At 46.5% G+C, this 20,123-nt stretch overlaps 1 protein-coding gene across 1 annotated transcript in view; it reads right to left on the bottom strand.

Moving 5' to 3' along the window:
- Nucleotides 1-20,123, bottom strand: part of MND1 (meiotic nuclear divisions 1) — a 108,723-nt gene that overhangs the window by 87,662 nt on the left and 938 nt on the right. The window contains exons 2-4 of the mRNA XM_044299850.1: nt 18,400-18,465; nt 17,126-17,183; nt 10,558-10,706 (exon numbers count right to left, since the gene is read on the bottom strand). Coding sequence (XP_044155785.1) covers nt 10,558-10,706; nt 17,126-17,183; nt 18,400-18,465 — 273 coding nt within the window. The remainder of the gene's footprint in view (nt 1-10,557; nt 10,707-17,125; nt 17,184-18,399; nt 18,466-20,123) is intronic.

The raw sequence follows: 20,123 nt of genomic DNA on the forward strand, positions 1-20,123 counted from the left end.
GGAAAAAACTGAACAACTAAACGCAATTGCAGCCAAAACTGACTGAACTTGCTTGCAAAATGGTGCGAGTTTAACTGAACGCACCCTGAGCGCATCCGGACCAAATCTGTCACGCTCATGTGAACTCAGCCTTAGGGTACTTTCACACTTGTGGCAGAGGATTCTGGCAGGCAGTTCCGTCAAAACGCATGCAAACTGATGGCATTTGTCAGACGGATCAGGATCCTGAGCCGTATGACAAATGCATTGAAATGACGGATCAGTCTCTCCGGTGTCATCTGGAAAAACGGATCCGGCATTTATTTTTTTGAGCATGCACAGACCGCAATGCCGGATCCGCTTTGCCAGAACACTCGGGGCCGGATCCGGCATTAATGCATGTCGAAATTTTAGACGGCGACACACCTACTGTGTCCTTCTCCCATACCATGAAGGGCCCTCTCTCCTTCTGTACCAGTTTGTAACTTGTCTTGTTTATGATTAGTGCAATTGTCTGTATTATGTCTGTATACCCCTTATCATATGTATAGCACCATGGAATGAATGGCGCTTTAATAATAAATAATAATAATAATAATATGCTGCGGTATTATCTCCGTCCTGAAAAGTCAAAAAGACTGAACTGAAGACATCCTGATGCATCCTGAACGGATTACTCTCCATTCAGAATGCATTAGGGATAAAACTGATCCGTTCTTTTCCAGTATAGAGCCCCTAGGACGGAACTCAATGCCGGAAAAGAAAAACGCTAGTGTGAAAGAGCCCTTACAGATCACAATTCTTCTGTAAAATGCTGCCATAAATCCAGGAGCACATACATAAGAATAGTTTCACATTGTGTCTTTATTAAACTCATTATACAGGTATTCAAAGGAGGCCCAAGTCACTGTGTGACATAGAAAGTTTCCAAATGCTAAGGTTTATATTTAGTGCTGACTACCGGGATGATTTATTCTTCTTGCTAAAGACAACAATGCCTGCTATGTTTTTGCACAGTTTAGCAGTGGATTCATAGGTCACAGCATTTAAATCAAGGAAGGTCAACAAGCCGTGGATTAGTGTAAGGCAATAGCATAGATGGAGCAAAGCGTTAATGCCGGAGGCATGGGTGGCTCTCAGGCTGCCGTCCAAGAACATTTAAAACACTTTCACCAGAGAGCTAAAAATATATGGAGGAACTTTACATTTAAAAAAAAAAATGTCATTACACGAGAACAAGCAGACTTTCAAAGGGGCTATAAATCAGTGGCTAACCAAACACCAGCCACAGCTTCAGTCTATGGAAAAAGGAAATCAAGAGCAACCTTTCCTAAATTTCACTGGAAGGAAAACACACGTCACCTAATGCAGTTTAAGGCTGCTTTCACACTAGCGTTCGTCGGTCCGCTCGTGAGCTCCGTTTGAAGGGGCTCACGAGCGGACCCGAACGCAGCCGTCCAGCCCTGATGCAGTCTGAATGGAGCGGATCCGCTCAGACTGCATCAGTCTGGCGGCGTTCAGCCTCCGCTCCGCTCGCCTCCGCACGGACAGGCGGACAGCTGAACGCTGCTTGCAGCGTTCGGGTGTCCGCCTGGCCGTGCGGAGGCGTGCGGATCCGTCCAGACTTACAATGTAAGTCAATGGGGACGGATCCGTTTGAAGATGCCACAATGTGGCTCAATCTTCAAGCGGATCCGTCCCCCATTGACTTTACATTGAAAGTCTGGACGGATCCGTCCGAGGCTATTTTCACACTTAGCTTTTTTTTTGCCATTTTAATGCAGACGGATCCGTTCTGAACGGAGCCTCCGTCTGCATTATTATGAGCGGATCCGTTCAGAACGGATCCGCCCGAACGCTAGTGTGAAAGTAGCCTAATAATGTCATTATCCTAGGTGGCATAATTACAATCTTCATATACCTTATTTGGATGGAGGTATGAATGATGTGGTTAATCACATACACAGACTTTCCATGTAACAAAGTAACTTCTATTGAGCTACAATGTAAGAACAGGAGATGTGGATAGGGCCATTGCTGGGTGGAAACATTTATCAAGCTCGCCTTTTTTTATGGGGGGGGGGGGAGCGTATTAGCAACCCCTGTCTTTAATCTGCAGTCTGACATCTAGTGGTTGTTTTCTTGTAAAGCAGGTTCATATTCACTAAGACTTGTCTCATTGGTCTGCGCATTAAAAAAAATTGTAGAAGTGAACGGAAAAAAGTTGCATCTCTATCTCTTTAAAAGTAAAAAATTGCACAGGTTTCTGCTTAAAACATATGGGAAAAATGAGCCTGGTCAGGAGAAGAGTAGAAATAACACTGTTTAGGTGCCTAATTCAGGTGCAAAAAAGGGCATACCTACACAAATAGGTCGTAAAAGGGTTGTAAAAGTTTGATAACTGAATTAGGGCTCATGCACACGACTGTATGTATTTTGTGGTCCGCAAAACATACAGATGACGTCCATGTGCATTCTGCGTATTTTGTGGAACGGAACAGGTAATAGAACAGTCCTATCCTTGTCCATAATGCGGACAATAACAGGACAAATGCCTCCAAAATAGGGGCAATATCAGTTGGTAAATGAGACTGAAAAATAAGACAGTCAGAAACAGGCGCAGACACTCTAATAAATGTGTGCCAGTGTGTACACGGGGTCATTTTCTATGAAAACCTGATTATGCTTTCCCTACCAGTACCACGGCAGTCACCAAAGAACTTACCTTCCCCCTTCCATTTTATTTTACGCATCAGTTGTGCTCAATCTGTATCAGTTATGTCAAGTTAGTTTTTTTGGGCAGGAAAAAAAATACAAGACAGGACCTTTGTCCCCTTCAAAAGTAACTGAAACCTGACAGAACTGAAACATACTTAGGGCAAATGATGCGCAAAATAACCAAAATAAACAAATGGGGGGAAAAAACTTTCAGCTTTTTCAATTTTTCTGTTCCTCTGAAGCTTTTCTATACCAAAACACAATATTCAATAACTTTAAAAAAAATAAAGGTGATACATTAAAAAAAAGTCTATATATAAAAAATACAATAGTTTTTCTACCCCAAGGTCACCAATGTCCAATCAGCTGTTCCCTGCACCCGCCAGAACTAACATTTTGAAGTGATTTGAAAAAGCACAGCTCCAGCCAGGTTATGGGAGCTCAGATCCCATTCAAATAAATGGGCACAAAGCAGCAGTAACACAGAACGGCCACTATATTTTCAATGGCGCTGTGCTTCCAGCTTCATTCAAAGTGCTAGTTGTGCCCCTGACTCTATCCACTCCCCGTGTGCCCCAACCATCTCAAGGGTTCATGAAACACCACTCTGCGCTTGCTATGTTTACGGCTTGTTTCCTCTACTCCTTTCTACTGTCTTGGCTGGATCTATACTCTGTGTATAAAGGTCCTGGTACCGCGATTCAGGTTCAGCAACTTGTATGAGTGACAGCTGCTGCTAACAGAGACTACCCCAGGGGCAGTGAGCTGGGGATTTTCTGTGGTAGAAGGTCCATACCTCATTGAGGTGAGGTGGGGGGGGGGGGGGTTCAGGCCTCATTACACGTTACATATTACGTGCGGATTTGCCTGCGGTATATCAACAGTGTAGTACAATATCAACTAACTAGATAAAATTATAAAAATCTCATCTGCATCTTGTGCATAAATTGACCTGTGGTGTGGATTTTGAATTCTACAGTATGCCAGTTGTTTCTGCAGATTTTCATTCAGAATTTCACCCATTGCGACTTAGGCTACTTTCACACTGGCGTTTCTGCATCCGCCTGTGAGATCCATTTCAGGGCTCTCACAAGCAGCCCCAAAACGGATCAGTTCAGCCCCAAAGCATTCTGAATGGATAAGGATCTGTTCAGAATGCATCAGTTTGGCTCCGTTCAGCCTCCATTCCGCTCTGGAGGCACATACCAAAACACTACTTGCAGCGTTTTGATGTCCGTCTGACGAAACTGAGCCAAACGGATCCTTCCTGACCTACAATGTAAGTCAATGGGGAGGGATCCGTTCTTACTGACACAGTATGGTGCAATTGAAAACTGATCCACCTCCTATTGACTTTCAATGCAAGTCAAAACGGATCTTGCATTATCATGGGGAAAATTATTTTTTTGTTTTTTGTTTTTTGTTTAGGTAATGCAAACGGATCCGTTCTGAACGGATACAAGCGTTTGCATTATAGGTGCGGATCCGTCTGTGCAGATAACAGACGGATCCGCACCTAAACGCAGGTGTGAAAGTAGCCTTACAGGGTCAAATCGGGCACAAAACGGATGTACTTTTTGCAAAATCTGCAAAAAGTACATTAGTTTGTGCGTGTAGCCATAGACTCTGGTATAGTCCTAAGCCAAACCCACTAGTGACCTAGAAGGCCCAATTCTCAAGTGGCCAGATGTTACACATTTACTACTACTATAAATGCAGATGTTTTCAGAGAACCCCAACATCTTCCCCTAAACAAAACAGAGGCCGAAATATCAGTAGATTAATCGATATTCAGAGCTTTCGTCGTTTTCTCCAGTGAAATGTTTGGGGAAGAAGCCTTATTGGTTCATGGGGGGGAAACGTTCCTGATCCCCATTGCTGAGTCTCGGGCCTGATTCGTGCTCCTTCCGGTCTCTAGCCTGTGAATGTCCGGATGAGGTCAGATGCACTGCTGCGGTTAATCATTGACCAAACCAAGCAGCACGTGACCCAGCAGTGACATGCCACTTAGGGACATGCCACTGCTGAGGCCAGTGACTGCAGCAGCGCAAGTGACCCAGTCAAGGAGTTAACAGGCTAGGGACTGCAAGGCCCTCGGCACTGAAATGGAACAGCCAGGAGCAGGCAAGTGTTTTTTTGGTTTTGTTTAGGTACAGTGCCATACTAGCCCAATTGAAAGCTTGCAGGCTTCTTTATTGAATAATTACAATAGAAAACTCAATATACAATTAGCGCTAGCTACTATGTGAAGATCGGTAGAAAAGTTTCCTTTTTCACTGATGATTCTGTAAAGTGTGTGATGCTGCATTACGGTCTAAACCTTCCTCTTCTGTTATGAGTCAAGGCGCCTTAACATATGTTCTTACAGGATATTTGCAAACAGCGAGAAATGTATAGAAGTGCTTTAAATAACCTGCAAGAAGGCTGCCATATAAGGTAACGCTCTGACCGCTAACTCGCCGAGTTTAGTTTTGTTCTAACATATTGATGCTAAACAGAATAGATCTTAGAGAACTTCATGGTATAGATCGCCCTCTAGTGGAACGCACACGTTATACAGCAGACATAAGCTCCAGAGCCAGTCCAAACACTTCTAGACAGAACTTATTTTGTACACGTTCCACAGCTCAATTTAGAAAGATGATATTCCAGTGCCTTACCCTTGTTTAACCCATTCAAGACCGGGCTATTTTTTGTTTTTAGGTTTTCTGCGTTTTACTCCTTGCCTTCCCATAGCCATAACATTTTTATTTTTTCGTTCCCATAGCTGTAGGAGGGGTTGTTTTTTTGTAGGATAAGTTGTACTTTCCAATGAAACCATTTAGTCTTGCAAACGATGTAGTGAGAAGCTGGAAAAAATTCAAATGGGGAATTGGGAAAAAGAAACAATTCCTCCACAGTTTTATGGGTTTTGTTTTTGGAAAACTTTTTTTTTACTTTTTGTAGCCATATTCTGACCCCTATACCTTATAGTTATGTCTACGGAGCAGTGTGAGGGCTCATTTCTTGCGGGGCGATCTGTAGTTTTTAATCAATACCATTTCGGAATGTGTATACATTTTATTCAAATTTTGTGAAGGTGAAGCGACAAAAAATGGCAAATTTTGGGAAGGTGAAGCGACAAAAAATGGCAAATCAGCTGTTTTGATTTTTTTTTTTTCTGCTATGCCGTATAGGATATATTTTAATAGTACAGGCATTTTGGGACACGGTGATGCCTATGATCTTACATTTTTATTGCTTATTTATTTTTATTATAGGGAAAGGGGCTATTTTGATTTTTATACATTTTTTAAAAACTTTTTTTTTTTATTTACACTTTTATTAAGCCCCCTCAGGGGTTTTTAACATGCAATCCTTAGATTGCTTGTCCCTCACATTGCATAAAATTACTATTGCATATAAAGGACTTGCACTATTGAGTCCTCCCACCTGCAGGGCTCAATGGCAATTACAGCTCTATTAGGCTGGAACTCTTCAGCGAGATTCAGCCTAAGGCCTCATGCACACGACCGTTTTTTGTGATCCACAAATTGCGGATCCGCAAAACACGGAAGCCGCCCGTGTGCCTTCCGCAATTTGCTCAACCGAACAGGCGGCCCATTGTAGAAATGCCTATTCTTGTCCGCAAAACGGACAAGAATAGGATATGTTATATTTTTGGGGCGGGACTACGTAACGGAGAGGCCCCATTAAAGTGAAAAACTGCGGCTCGGATGCGGACCAGAACAAAGGTCGTGTGCATGAGGTATAATAGAAACAATGGGCCCCTACACAGAGGAAGGGGGAATTATACTTATTTAAAATATAACTTTTAATGTGGTCTGGAAATTACAGAATAATAGGACTCACTACATTTTAAGGACATACATACACGAATAAGACCAAATTAATGGTGCCTTGCTGGTATAGACAAAAAATATATTCTGCTCCGTCCGTGGGGACGCGAACAGTCTTACCAGACCCTTTGTAGATAATGGGACAGGTTCCTTGATGACAGGAGGCAGGAAACACTGGGTGTACACCGGGCGGGAGTAGGTGCTTTTGGTGTGTAGCCGGGTAGATCTGGTGGTAGGATTGGTCCTATATGACCCTATCAAAGTGAATGGGGCTATTATGCTTCTACCTATCTACACGGAGCACTCGCCTTTGAAAAGGCGACCCCGTCCGGTAGCCTGTCCCTGTAGTGGACTTGACCCTAGAACTACAGAATTTACCAGTGGTAGATGGATGATGATCCTTCCAGTGGTCTCCCGACGTGGCACGTTTCTGTCCATGACTTCTTCAGGGGAACGACTGCAGGAGGTAACGGGATAGCCGCAGGTATCTAACCTTAGGCTGAAATAAACACTGGGGGAAAGAACAAGCTATAGAAGCTTGTGTTCTGCTATCCCAGGGTGGGATGCAGTGTAGCACAGGAGGGGGGGTCCTGTGCAGGACGGTCCGGGGGATACGATAATCCCAAACAAATGAGGCCCTTATGGTTGAGGGTAACAATGTTGTCAGCCAGCCGCAAATATGTGCCTCAGGAGTGAGTTTAAATGGACGCGCTCTCTCCCCGTCGCCCCTCCCTCCCCATGACGTCATCCACGTGCGACGCCTACCTGGAGCGCCGCCCTCCGTCCGGTCACGTGACCCAGGCACCAGGAAACCTGAGCCGAGTCATCGCAAACAGGGCAGGGAGCGGACGCAACTGGTGACGTCACACGCCGGCGACACCGCGTGAGATGGGCGGGAGTCAAGATCACATAGCCAATGTTTAGCTGGTCTTGTGGTCACATGGGACGCAAAGTATATACGTCTCCTTGGTAACATACTATGATAATAATAAAGCCTAGAGACGGCTAGTAGCATTTGGTGCAAGATTAACTGGTGCAGAACGGGGTGCAGATAATTGTTAAGAAATTTACTAAATGAGCCACAAGGAGTCAAATATACACATGTGGAGATGCATCTATACAATGGACCCTCCTGTGCTACACTGCATCCCACCCTGGGATAGCAGAACACAAGCTTCTATAGCTTGTTCTTTCCCCCAGTGTTTATTTCAGCCTAAGGTTAGATACCTGCGGCTATCCCGTTACCTCCTGCAGTCATTCCCCTGAAGAAGTCACGGACAGAAACGTGCCACGTCGGGAGACCACTGGAAGTATCATCCATCTACCACTGGTAAATTCTGTAGTTCTAGGGTCAGGTCCACTACAGGGACAGGCTACCGGACGGGATCGCCTTTTCAAAGGCGAGTGCTCCGTGTAGATAGGTAGAAGCATAATAGCCCCATTCACTTTGATAGGGTCATATAGGACCAATCCTACCACCAGATCTACCCGGCTACACACCAAAAGCACCTACTCCCGCCCGGTGTACACCCAGTGTTTCCTGCCTCCTGTCATCAAGGAACCTGTCCCATTATCTACGGACGGAGCAGAATATATTTTTTGTCTATACCAGCAAGGCACCATTAATTTGGTCTTAGGCTACTTTCACACTAGCGTTCGATCGGATCCGTTCTGAACGGATCCGATCATATTAATGCAGACGGAGGCTCCGTTCAGTACGGATCCGTCTGCATTAATAACTTAGAAAAAATTCTAAGTGTGAAAGTAGCCTGAGCGGATCCGTTCAGACTTTCAATGTAAAGTCAATGGGGGACGGATCCGCTTGAAGATTGAGCCATATGGTGACATCTTCAAGCGGATCCGTTCCCATTGACTTACATTGTAAGTCTGAACGGATCCGCTCGCCTCCGCACGGCCAGCTGAACGCTGCAAGCAGCGTTCAGCTGTCCGCCTGTCCGTGCGGAGGCGAGCGGAGGCTGAACGCCGCCAGACTGATGCAGTCTGAGCGGATCCGCATCCATTCAGACTGCATCAGGGCTGGACGGAGGCGTTCGGGTCCGCTCATGAGCTCCTTCAAACGGAGCTCACGAGCGGACCGACGAACGCTAGTGTGAAACTAGCCTTATTTGTGTATGTATGTCTTTAAAATGTAGTGAGTCCTATTATTCTGTAATTTCCAGACCACATTAAAAGTTATATTTTAAATAAGTATACTCCCCCCTTCCTCTGTGTAGGGGCCCATTGTCAATCTCTGCATAATAGAAACAAAAACGCCTTCTCCGATCACCGCTTGGCAAAGCCTTCTATGATACAGTGGACTCAATTGACTATGGCATCTGAGGGGTTAAAGGCCTGTGATCGGCATTGGCACAGCCAAAACAGCAAAAACCCTGCACCATTCTTAAACCCCGCACTTCTGCCTTACACGTACGGAGGTGGTCCTGAAGGGGTTCAAAGAAACCATGCATTTTTTTTTTATTAGCTTCTAGCACATCACATACCGCACACCAATCGGCCATAGCCTGACAATGGCACCTGGATATACTAGGCAGGAAGTACACAGTCAGTTCTTGATGTGTTAGAAGCAGGAAAAATGGGCAAGTACAAGGATCAAAGAGACTAACCAAAAGAGCAGGTCTTGTGATGTGTGACTGGTATACAGTGGTTAGCACCGTTCAAGGGAGGACAACTGATGAACTGGCAACGGGATCATGGACAGCCAAGGCTTACTGATAAAGCAACACACACTGCATCACATATGGGGCTGCGTAGCTACAGGTCTGTCATAATGCCCAAGCTGACCCCTGTCCACTGCCAGAAGCACTTAAAACTGACACATGAGCACCAGAACTGGCCCGTGGTGAAGTGAAAGAAGGTGGCCTAGTCCAAATAATGACATTTTCTTTCTAATCGTCTAGATGGCCGAGTGCAAGTGCATCTTGGAAGAGATGGCAACAGCATGCATTATGGGGTGAAGGCAATGTTCTGCTGAGAAAACTTAGGTCTTAACATTTATGTAAGGTCTCGTGAACACGACTGTATGTATTTTGCAATCTGCATTTTTTGAGGACCCATTGAGTTCAATGGGTCCATGGTCCGCATTTTGTGGCCAAGTATAAGACAAGGTGTATCTTTTTGCGGAATGGACATATATGTGCTGAAAGGCACATGGACCATCCGTGCTCTTTCTGCATCCATATGTCTAATCTGCAAAAAGACTGAATATGTCCATAAAAGGTGGACAACAGACCCATTGAAGTCAATGGGTCAGCAGAAAAAATAATACGGTCGTATGCATGAGGGCTTACTTTGATATGTACCACCTACCTAAACACAGTATTCTCTAAACATAACAGCCTCTTTGAGCAGGATAATGTGTGCTACCACACTGCAAGAGGAGTTTAGGAATGGTCTGAGGAATATGACAAAAAGTTTAAAGTGTCGACTCCAAATACAGATCTCAGTATCTCAGTCTGATCAAGTATCTGTGAGTTGTGCTGAAAAAAACAAGTAAAATCCATGGAGACTCCACCTAACAAATTGCAGGACCTACTGTTAAAACCTTGGCGCTAGGTACCTCAAGACCTGCAGAAGTCTTGTGGAGTCAATACCTCAATGGGTCAAAGATGTTGGCACAACGCAGACTACCAGATTACCAGAGGATCCTCCGGTGGGCCCAGGTTCTGATACCATAGTGGGCCCCAAAGGTTCAGGAGAAAAAAAAGCTGTGACCCCCTTTCCACTTAGTCCTTCTTCCTTGTCAATCATGTTGGAAAAAAAAGTGTAGAAACCGTAGATGCACCAATTTGTGCCACTTTTTGGAGAGATTTTTGGCACAGACACATTAGTAAATTTAGATCTACATTGTTTATGAAAATAAAGATTAAAAAAATAAAGCAGATTAAATGTGGAGACATAAACATTATGGATTGGTTTCACTGCACAAATGGTAATTTCCTTTATGAACAATAATAGGGACCAACCAGTACACTGTGCAGAAGATGTGACAAGGCAGAATTACCTGGCTTTCTAACGTCTCCAGTTTTCGTTTCCGTGCATGAAGTGCCTTACTGGGAAAGGCCCAAAAATAATTGGAAGTTCCGATGCGCTCTGAATCGACCATTCCATCATCCACCAGACTTTGCAGGACATCCTTCACTGACATGGAAGCTGTCACAAATCATTATTCTATTAGCAACAGATGGAGAATACAGGAAGTAATGCAAAAACAGCAGAGTGGCTTTTCTGCTTGGCCTTCTTGCCCCATCCACATCAGCATATATATTCAATGGGTCTGTTCTCCACCTTTTATGGACATATTCTGTCTTTTTGCAGATTAGACATATGGATGCAGAAAGAGCACGGATGGTCCGTGTGCCTTTCAGCACATATATGTCCATTCCGCAAAAAGATACACCTTGTCTTATATTTGGCCACAAAATGCGGACCATGGACCCATTGAACTCAATGGGTCTGCAAAAAATGCGGATTGCAAAATACATATAGCATTCTGTATATTCAGCTTATTTAACTTTCCATCAACAAAGTCTGCATTCATATGCAAGTATGCAAACCTGGCTAGTGTACTGTGGAGGGAGACTATGAACGTACAGGCTAAAGACATTAAGGCTCCATTCACACATCCGTAATAATGGGTCCGCATGGGGACCCATTCATTCTCTATGGGGTCGGAATGGATGCGGAGAGCACACTATGTGCTCTCCGCATCCGCATTTCTGGAGCTCGCTGCCAATCTTCCAGTCCGTGGCTCCCGAAAAAAATGGAACATGTTCTATTCTTGTCCGCAATTGCGGACAAGAATAGGTATTTCTATGGGGTGCTGGCCGGTTGTATTGCAGATCAGCAATTTGCGGATCCGCAATGCACTACGGATGTGTGAATGGAGCCTTAAACTACACATTTTATGCTGCGTTATGTAAAATTACTGCAGGTGCATTATTTTCATATGGAACACTTTTACAATTATAACTGATTGCTTCAACTTTCTACCTGATATCTTGCATCAGTGTTCTGGTTAATCCTCATGATGCCGTCTTTTTTCTGAAGTGCACCCCACGCTTCACAGTTGGGATGGGATGGTGTTCTTTGGATCAAAAGCCTCACCCCTTTTTCCTCCATAGGACAGGCCATCAATACACCGATCCCGGAGGAAACCTTATGGGGGAGAAATATCAAGACTGGCGTTCCAATACACCAGTCTCGATCTCCTTGTGCTGGCATAAGATGCACCAAATTTATTAAGAGGCAGATGCATCTTACTAAATTAGGCACATCTCTGCCCTGCTGTGCGACAGAAACTGACGTCTTTGCCAGCCAGGACATGGATCAGACTTCAGCTATAACTTACGGCAGTTTCTAGAAAATCCGGCGGGCGACACAAAGCCCCGCTAAGCTTGCCTCCTTTTCCTTGCCACTTCATGACTCTTCATAACACATGCGCCATGTCACACATTTAGTGGGCTCTCTTGTCTATGAATATATAATGCTGAATCAGTCATAGGTTTGGTTGGGAGGGGCGTGTAATGCTGTAAGCGGGTTGCACTGCTATGCCTTCTGGGGAAGTGAGGGTGGCGCTGCTCTCACTAGTTGGGAAGTGTTTTTTTTTTCACATGGGTGGTGGAGATCTGCTGTGACTACAACAAGGACAAGCTTTTCTCTAAAAAAATAGGCTTTCCAGTGATCTCTTCTTAGGAACAGGTCCATGTTGCCTCATTTAGTGGACACTCTAACGACTGCGCCAGGAATTTGGCAGACACTCCCCCCCCCCCAGTCGGGTGACTAGAGGTGAGGATATCTTTTCTCTGGTAGCCAGCCTAAGACAGACTCCACTGTGAACCCCAAATTCCCCAATTCTCACACTCCTTATTCGCTGATCTCACAGGTGATAACCAGGTACTATGATACAGCTTATGATGGATCTTTTCCCCTCCAAGATGAATTTGGAATTGTTGGCCCAACATCTAGAGACCTCCTGGTGCTCCAACGTTTAGGCTTTGTGAAACAAGACTGCCATCTTCAGGACACATCACAAACATCTATTCCCCTTCAGGTGGCTGATCCTAATCTCTGCAATCACTATGGGTGACCTCAAAACAGCTATGGAGGAACTAACCCCAAGTGAGGGTTTTGCCTGACTCTACTATCTCTTTGTAGCCGAGGTCCTCACACAACCTGCTTCCTTTTCCAACACTACTGAGGACAGCCCCAGGCCCCATAATACAGCATACAGGTCTCTCCTCCAGTATCACCTGCTTCCAAGGAACTACCGTAATTGACCTCAGACTGTGGATTTACTCAGTGCTGTGTATCTCCCAGATATTATACATATATGGAGCGCCAATTGCCTACTGCCGTCAGCATCCATATACGTCTGTTCCATGGCACTCGCATGTTCTATTCCTGTCCATTTTGCAGACGAGATTAGCCATTGTGGATCTACAAAAAAAGCGGATGCAACACGGACGTCATCCGTATTTTTTTTTCGGACCATAAAATACATACAGTCGTGTGAATGCACCCTTTCATGTAGCCAGGTATCACTGCACCCTGTACAGATGAGGAGATTTCTTTTCCTACAATGATACTAAATGATGACACTTTCCTTGTTATGGCAACTATGCTGCTTCAACCCAATTATAACAGATATTTGCTTTAGGCCTGTCCAGCGTGCAGAGGTTTTCTTCCATCCAAGTCTCAGCATATTTGCCGGGTTGCGGCTGGATCTCCGCTGGTCCCCATTATAGTTAATAGAGCCAGACATTTAAGCTTCCAGCAATGCCAGAGTGCAGACAGATCCGGCGGGGGCGGGGGAACAGCCTGCCGGATCCATGCTAACGCAAGTCCACCGTGCCTCTGGAAGTCTGCTCCAGCCCCATTCCCTATGGGGTGGCCTGACAAAAACTACAGCATGCTGAGGTTTTTGTCCGGGGCCGGAGCGGACTTCCAGCGGCACGGTGGACATGCGTTAGCACGGATTCCGGCAGGCTGTTCCCCCGCCAGAACAGCCTGCCGGACCCTGCTGTGTAAGTGTGAAAGTAGCCATACTGAATACAGACAAGCTGCAGTGCTCCATACAAAAAAAATACCTATTAGCCATTGGCTCCTGAACTGAAAAATTTAGGACCCAAATCAAATATTTTGTCGCCAAATCGAAACCGAATCAAAATTTTGGTATCGTGACAACGCTACGCCGATCAGATCGGCGTAGGGTCGTTTTGATACCAAAATTTTGATTTGCTTTCAACACCAAAAAAAGCTTTATGAAACGTTCGGCCCATAATAGAACAGTTGACTAAAAAATGGCAAATGCTCACCGCATAGGAGATATTTTTTAATAATTTAATATTTTGGACAGCGCTATTTAATATGTTTATTTATTTATTGTTTATATATTTTATATGTAAAATTGGGAAAGGGAGGGATTTAAACTTAATATTTTAGGGTACTTTCACACTAGCTTTTTTCTTTTCTGGCATAGAGTTCCGTCCTAGGGGCTCTATACCAGAAAAGAACTGATCAGGCATATCCCCATGCATTCTGAATGGAAAGCAATCAGTTCAGGATGCATCAGGCAAAAGATAAAATCGCAGCATGCTACAGTTTTATCTCCGGCGAAAAAAACTGAAGATTTGCCTGAATGCTGGATCCGGCATTTTTCCCCATAGGAATGTATTAGTGCCAGAACCGGCATTCAAAATACCGGAATGCACCCGCGCTAAATCCGGACCCATTCACTTCTATGGGGCTGTGCACATGAGCGGTGATTTTCACGCATCACTTGTGTGCTACGTGAAAATCGCAGCATGCTCTATGTTGTGCGTTTTTCATGCAACGCTGGCCCCATAGAAGTTAATGGGGCTGCGTGAAAATCGCAAGCATCCACAAGCAAGTGCGGATGCGGTGCGATTTTCACACATGGTTGCTAGGATGAAAGTCTATTCACTGTATTATTTTATTTTCCCTTATAACATGGTTCTAAGGCTGCGTTCACACGGGCGAGATTTCCGCGCGGGTGCAATGCAGTAGGTGAACGCATTGCACCTGCACTGAATCCTGACCCATTCATTTCAATGGGGCTGTGCACATGAGCATTTTTTTTCATGCATCACTTCTGCAATGCTTTAAAATCGCAGCATGTTCTATATTCTGCGTTTTTCACGCAGCCCTGGCTCCATAGAAGTGAATGGGGCTGCGTTAATAACGCATTGCATCTGCAAGCAAGTGCGGATGCAATGTGTTTTTCACTGATGGTTGCTAGGAGATGTTGTTTGTAAACCTTCAGTTTTTTATCACGCGCGTGAAAAACGCATCAAAACGCATTGCACCCGCGTGGAAAAAACTGAACAACTAAACGCAATTGCAGCCAAAACTGACTGAACTTGCTTGCAAAATGGTGCGAGTTTAACTGAACGCACCCTGAACGCATCCGGACCAAATCTGTCACGCTCGTGTGAACTCAGCCTAAGGGAAAATAATAGCATTCTTTAATATAGAATGCATAGTAGAAGGTCAACATAATAAACATTATATACACCCCAGTATAATAAACATTGGTGGCGCAGTGCGCCCCCCCCAATATAATAAACATTGGTGGCGCAGTGCGCCCCCCCAACACCCCAGTATAATAAACATTGGTGGCGCAGTGTGCCCCCCTCAATATAATAAACATTGGTGGCGCAGTGCCCCCCCAACACCCCAGTATAATAAACATTGGTGGCGCAGTGCGCCCCCCAACACCCCAGTATAACAAACATTGGTGGCGCAGTGCGCCCCCCCAACACCCCAGTATAATAAACATTGGTGGCGCAGTGTGCCCCCCTCAATATAATAAACATTGGTGGCGCAGTGCCCCCCCAACACCCCAGTATAATAAACATTGGTGGCGCAGTGCGCCCCCCAACACCCCAGTATAACAAACATTGGTGGCGCAGTGCGCCCCCCCAACACCCCAGTATAATAAACATTGGTGGCGCAGTGTGCCCCCCTCAATATAATAAACATTGGTGGCGCAGTGCCCCCCCAACACCCCAGTATAATAAACATTGGTGGCGCAGTGTGCCCCCCTCAATATAATAAACATTGGTGGCGCAGTGTGCCCCCCCAACACCCCAGTATAATAAACATTGGTGGCGCAGTGTGCTCCCCATCAATATAATAAACATTGGTGGCGCAGTGTGCTCCCCCTCAATATAATAAACATTGGTGGCGCAGTGTGCTCCCCCTCAATATAATAAACATTGGTGGCGCAGTGTGCTCCCCCTCAATATAATAAACATTGGTGGCGCAGTGTGCTCCCCCTCAATATAATAAACATTGGTGGCGCAGTGTGCTCCCCCTCAATATAATAAACATTGGTGGCGCAGTGCGCCCCCCAATATAATAAACATTGGTGGCGCAGCACGCCCCCCCTCAATATAATAAACATTGGTGGCGCAGTGGGCAGTGCCAATTAGGGTTAAAAAAAAATAAAAAATTAACTCACCTCCTCCAATTGATCGTCTCCTGTTCTTTCTTCAGGACCTGTCAAAGGACCTGTGGTGACATCACTGTGCTCATCGTAATGGACCATGTGATGAGCTCAGTGACGTCACCACAGGTCCTGAAGAAAGAACAGGAGACCGGCAGCTACGCGATCAATTGGAGGAGGTGAGTTAATTATTTTTTTTTTACCCTCATTGGCACTTCCCACCAATGTTTCTTATACTGGGGGGGGCGCACTGATCCACCAACGTTTCTTATACTGGGGGGCGCAGTGCCACCAACATTTCTTATACTGGGGGGGCGCACTGTGCCACCAACGTTTCTTATACTGGGGGGGCGCACTGTGCCACCAATGTTTATTATACTGGGGGGGCGCACTGTGCCACCAATGTTTATTATACTGGGGGGGGGGCGCACTGTGCCACCAATGTTTATTATACTGGGGGGGGGCGCACTGTGCCACCAATGTTTATTATACTGGGGGGGGGGGGGCGCACTGCGCCACCAATGAAGATAACTGACCTGTTAATACAAATACAGGAGCGGGTGCCGGAATCAAATAGCCTGCACCCGACTTCTATGACAGGGAGCTGCGATCAGCGGCAGTTAACCCCGCAGGTACCACACCTGAAGGGTTAACTCAACTGCCGCTGATCGCAGCTCCCTGTCATAGAGGTTGGGTGCCGGCTATTTGATTCTGGCACCTGCCTCCTGTATTTGTATTAACAGGTCAGTTATCTTCATTGGTGGCGCAGTGGCCACAGCCCCTCCCCTCCTCCTCCCGTCTCTCTTTTCTTTTTGGCAGCGGCAGCACAGGGGGGAGGGAGAGACTCCTTCTCCACTGCGCTCTGCGCTGCTGTGAAGAACATCGGCGGCGGGGCAGGGAACTATCAGCTCCTGTGCCCCGCCGCTGTATTCAACTGCAGAGCTGCGGCGGCGGGTATAGTCGCAAATGGCGACAAGACTTTTTAGTCTTGTCGCTATTTGTAAATTCTAAGTCGCATTGGCGACCATTTTGGTCGCCATCTGGAGCCCTGAGCTGGCTTCCAAAGCAACATAAAACGGAAGACACTCGGACATTTACTCACTTATTCCTTTCTGCTTTGGAGCGATTTTCTCCAGGTCCTTGAGCTGGAATACATCTTTCTATTAGAACAAACACAATGGAAAGTTTCAGCAACAAATACATCATACGTTCTGAAAATGCGTACGGGTACGTTCAGATGGAGGTAATTATACAAAATCGGTTGTGGCTTTGTGATTTCAGTGCCCTCTCTTGGTGCGGTTTTGAAATCTGCGGCTGTATGAACAGCATTGCAGATTCCCACTGAGGAACAATGGGATGGGAGTTTGCCACCGATTTCCTGTGGAAAATCTATTGTGTGAACATGCCCTTAGAAAGTTTTCTCAAATATCCCTCTGCATCCCGAACATAAGATACAGTTTTCACTTCTTATGGTCTAAGGCTACTTTCACACTAGTGTTTTTTGCGGATCCGTCACGGATCTGCAAAAACACTTCCATTACAATAATACAACTGCACGCATCTGTCATGAATGGATCCGGTTTTATGTCTTCAATAGCCATGACGGATCAGTCTTGAACACTATTGAAAATCAATAGGGGACGGATCCGTCCACATTGACTTACATTGTGTGTCAGGACGGATCCGTTTGGCTCAGCTTCGTCAAAGCGGAATGGTGACTGAACAGAGGCAAACTGATGCATTCTGAGCGGATCCTTTTCCATTCAGAATGCATTAGGGCAAAACTGATCCGTTTTGGACCACTTGTGACAGCCCATGACGGATCTCACAAACGGAAAGCCAAAACGCCAGTGTGAAAGTAGCCTATATCAGGTCTTAAAGGGGTTGTGCCAACACTCCCATAGAGAAGGAATGGAGCCACAGCACGCATGCATGACCTGCAGCTCCATCAGAACGGGAGAAGGGGACTCCTGTTCTCGTGATCGGTGGGAGTCCAAGCAGTTGGACCCCCAGCGATCTGCTAGTTATCCCCTATCCTGTGAGTAGATGACTTATAAACTTGGCACAACCCCTTTAAAGGGAACCTGTCACCGGGATTTTGGGTATAGAGCTGAGGACATGGGTTGCTAGATGGCCGCCAGCACATCCGCAATACCCAGTCCCCATAGCTCTGTGTGCTTTTATTGTGAAAAAAAATAAAGATTTGATACCTATGCAAATTAACCTGAGATGTCTCCTGTCCCTGACTCATCTCGGATGTGCTAGCGGTGATCCAGCAACCCATGTCCTCAGCTCTATACACAAAATCCCGGTGACAGGTTCCCTTTAAACAGCACAAATGGAGGCATTATTAAAGATTACCATATAAAAACTTACTGTTTCAAAGAATATTTCCATCATCTTTGTCCTTTTCTCATCGACACTAAGACCTCTTTTCTTAGACTGAAAAAAAATTAAGTTTTCACAGTGTTGTCAGCAGATGTGTCCACACAATAGAATTACACAACGCAGACTCGATTGTCAGAGTCCATAGTAAAAGCTGCTGGTGCTCGCTGTGCCACCCAATCTGCCCATCACCCAGCGCTTGTGCCAGGCAGAGAGCTAGGGTCCATTCACACGTCCGTATGTGTTTTGTGGACAAGAATAGGACATGTTCTATTTTTTTTGCGGAACGGTAGTACGGAAATGAATAGGTCCGCACCTGTTCCCCAAAATTGTGGAACGGATGCGGACCCATTTTGCGGACGTGTGAATGGACCCTTACATGTGAATGGACCCTTATGCCTATTTCAGTCCGGATGTGATGAGTGCAGTGAACACACAGCATCCAGACTGAATCCTTACATTTCAGTAGGTCTTTGTACACGAGCGTCGTTTTTCACGCATCATCTCTGCGTTCAGGAAAAATCGCATCATCTATATTGTGCAGTTCTCACGCAGCCCCATAGAAGTAAATGGAGCATCCGGAACGCCCCATTCAACGGAAGGCATCCGAATGCAATGCATATATTTTTTTTTTTTTACTGATGGTTGGGAAAAGATTGTTATTCTTCAGATTTTCTTCACACGTGTGAAAAACGCAACCAATCGGGACAAAAAAAGCACATACTGAACGCAATCACAGAAAAAACTGATTGAAATTGCGTCTAAAACCATCATTTTTCCCTAAAGAGATCTGCATTGAGTGTGTGAAATAAGCCTTAGGGGACAAAAGTAGTCCTTTTTTCAGTTCAGACGGCTGAGGATTTTCCCGTGTGGCTTTCCGGACCATGCCAAAAGCGTGCCTGTCCATTCTTGGTGTGGCTATCGCACGGGCGCCTCGGGAAGCAGCTGCAGGAGCCTGCTCACAGTTCAATGGAGCAAAACCGAGCGTGGGGCCAGACTGCGCAAAATGAAAACCCATGGCAGAAATAGTCGCCGTCCTGGGGGGACCATGTATGGCGCTGTTCTGGGGGGGAACACGCCCGGCGCTGTTCTGGGGGGGGGGAACATGCCTGGCGCCGTTCGGGGGGGGGGGGGGGGGAACATGCCTGGCGCCGTTCTGGGGAGGGGAGGGGTAATATGTCTGGCGCCGTTCTGGGGGGAACACGTCTGGCGCCGTTCTGGGGGGAACATGCCTGGCACCGTTCTGGGGGGAACATGCCTGGCGCCGTTCTGGGGGGAACATGCCTGGCGCCGTTCTGGGGGGGGGGGACATGTCTGACGCCGTTCTGGGGGGAACACGTCTGGCACCATTCTGGGGGGGAACACGCCGGGCGCCGTTCTGGGGGGGAACACGCCGGGCGCCGTTCTGGGGGGGAACACGCCGGGCGCCGTTCTGGGGGGGAACACGCCGGGCGCCGTTCTGGGGGGGAACACGCCGGGCGCCGTTCTGGGGGGGAACACGCCGGGCGCCGTTCTGGGGGGGAACACGCCGGGCGCCGTTCTGGGGGGGAACACGCCGGGCGCCGTTCTGGGGGGGGGGGGGGGGGGACACGCCCGGCGCCGTTCTGGGGGGGGAACATGCCTGGCGCCGTTCTGGGGGGGGGGAACATGCCTGGCGCCGTTCTGGGGTGGGGGGGAACATGCCTGGCGCCGTTCTGGGGTGGGGGGGGAACATG

This window comes from Bufo gargarizans, chromosome 1 (assembly GCF_014858855.1).
Source record: "Bufo gargarizans isolate SCDJY-AF-19 chromosome 1, ASM1485885v1, whole genome shotgun sequence".
Lineage (NCBI taxonomy): Eukaryota > Metazoa > Chordata > Amphibia > Anura > Bufonidae > Bufo > Bufo gargarizans.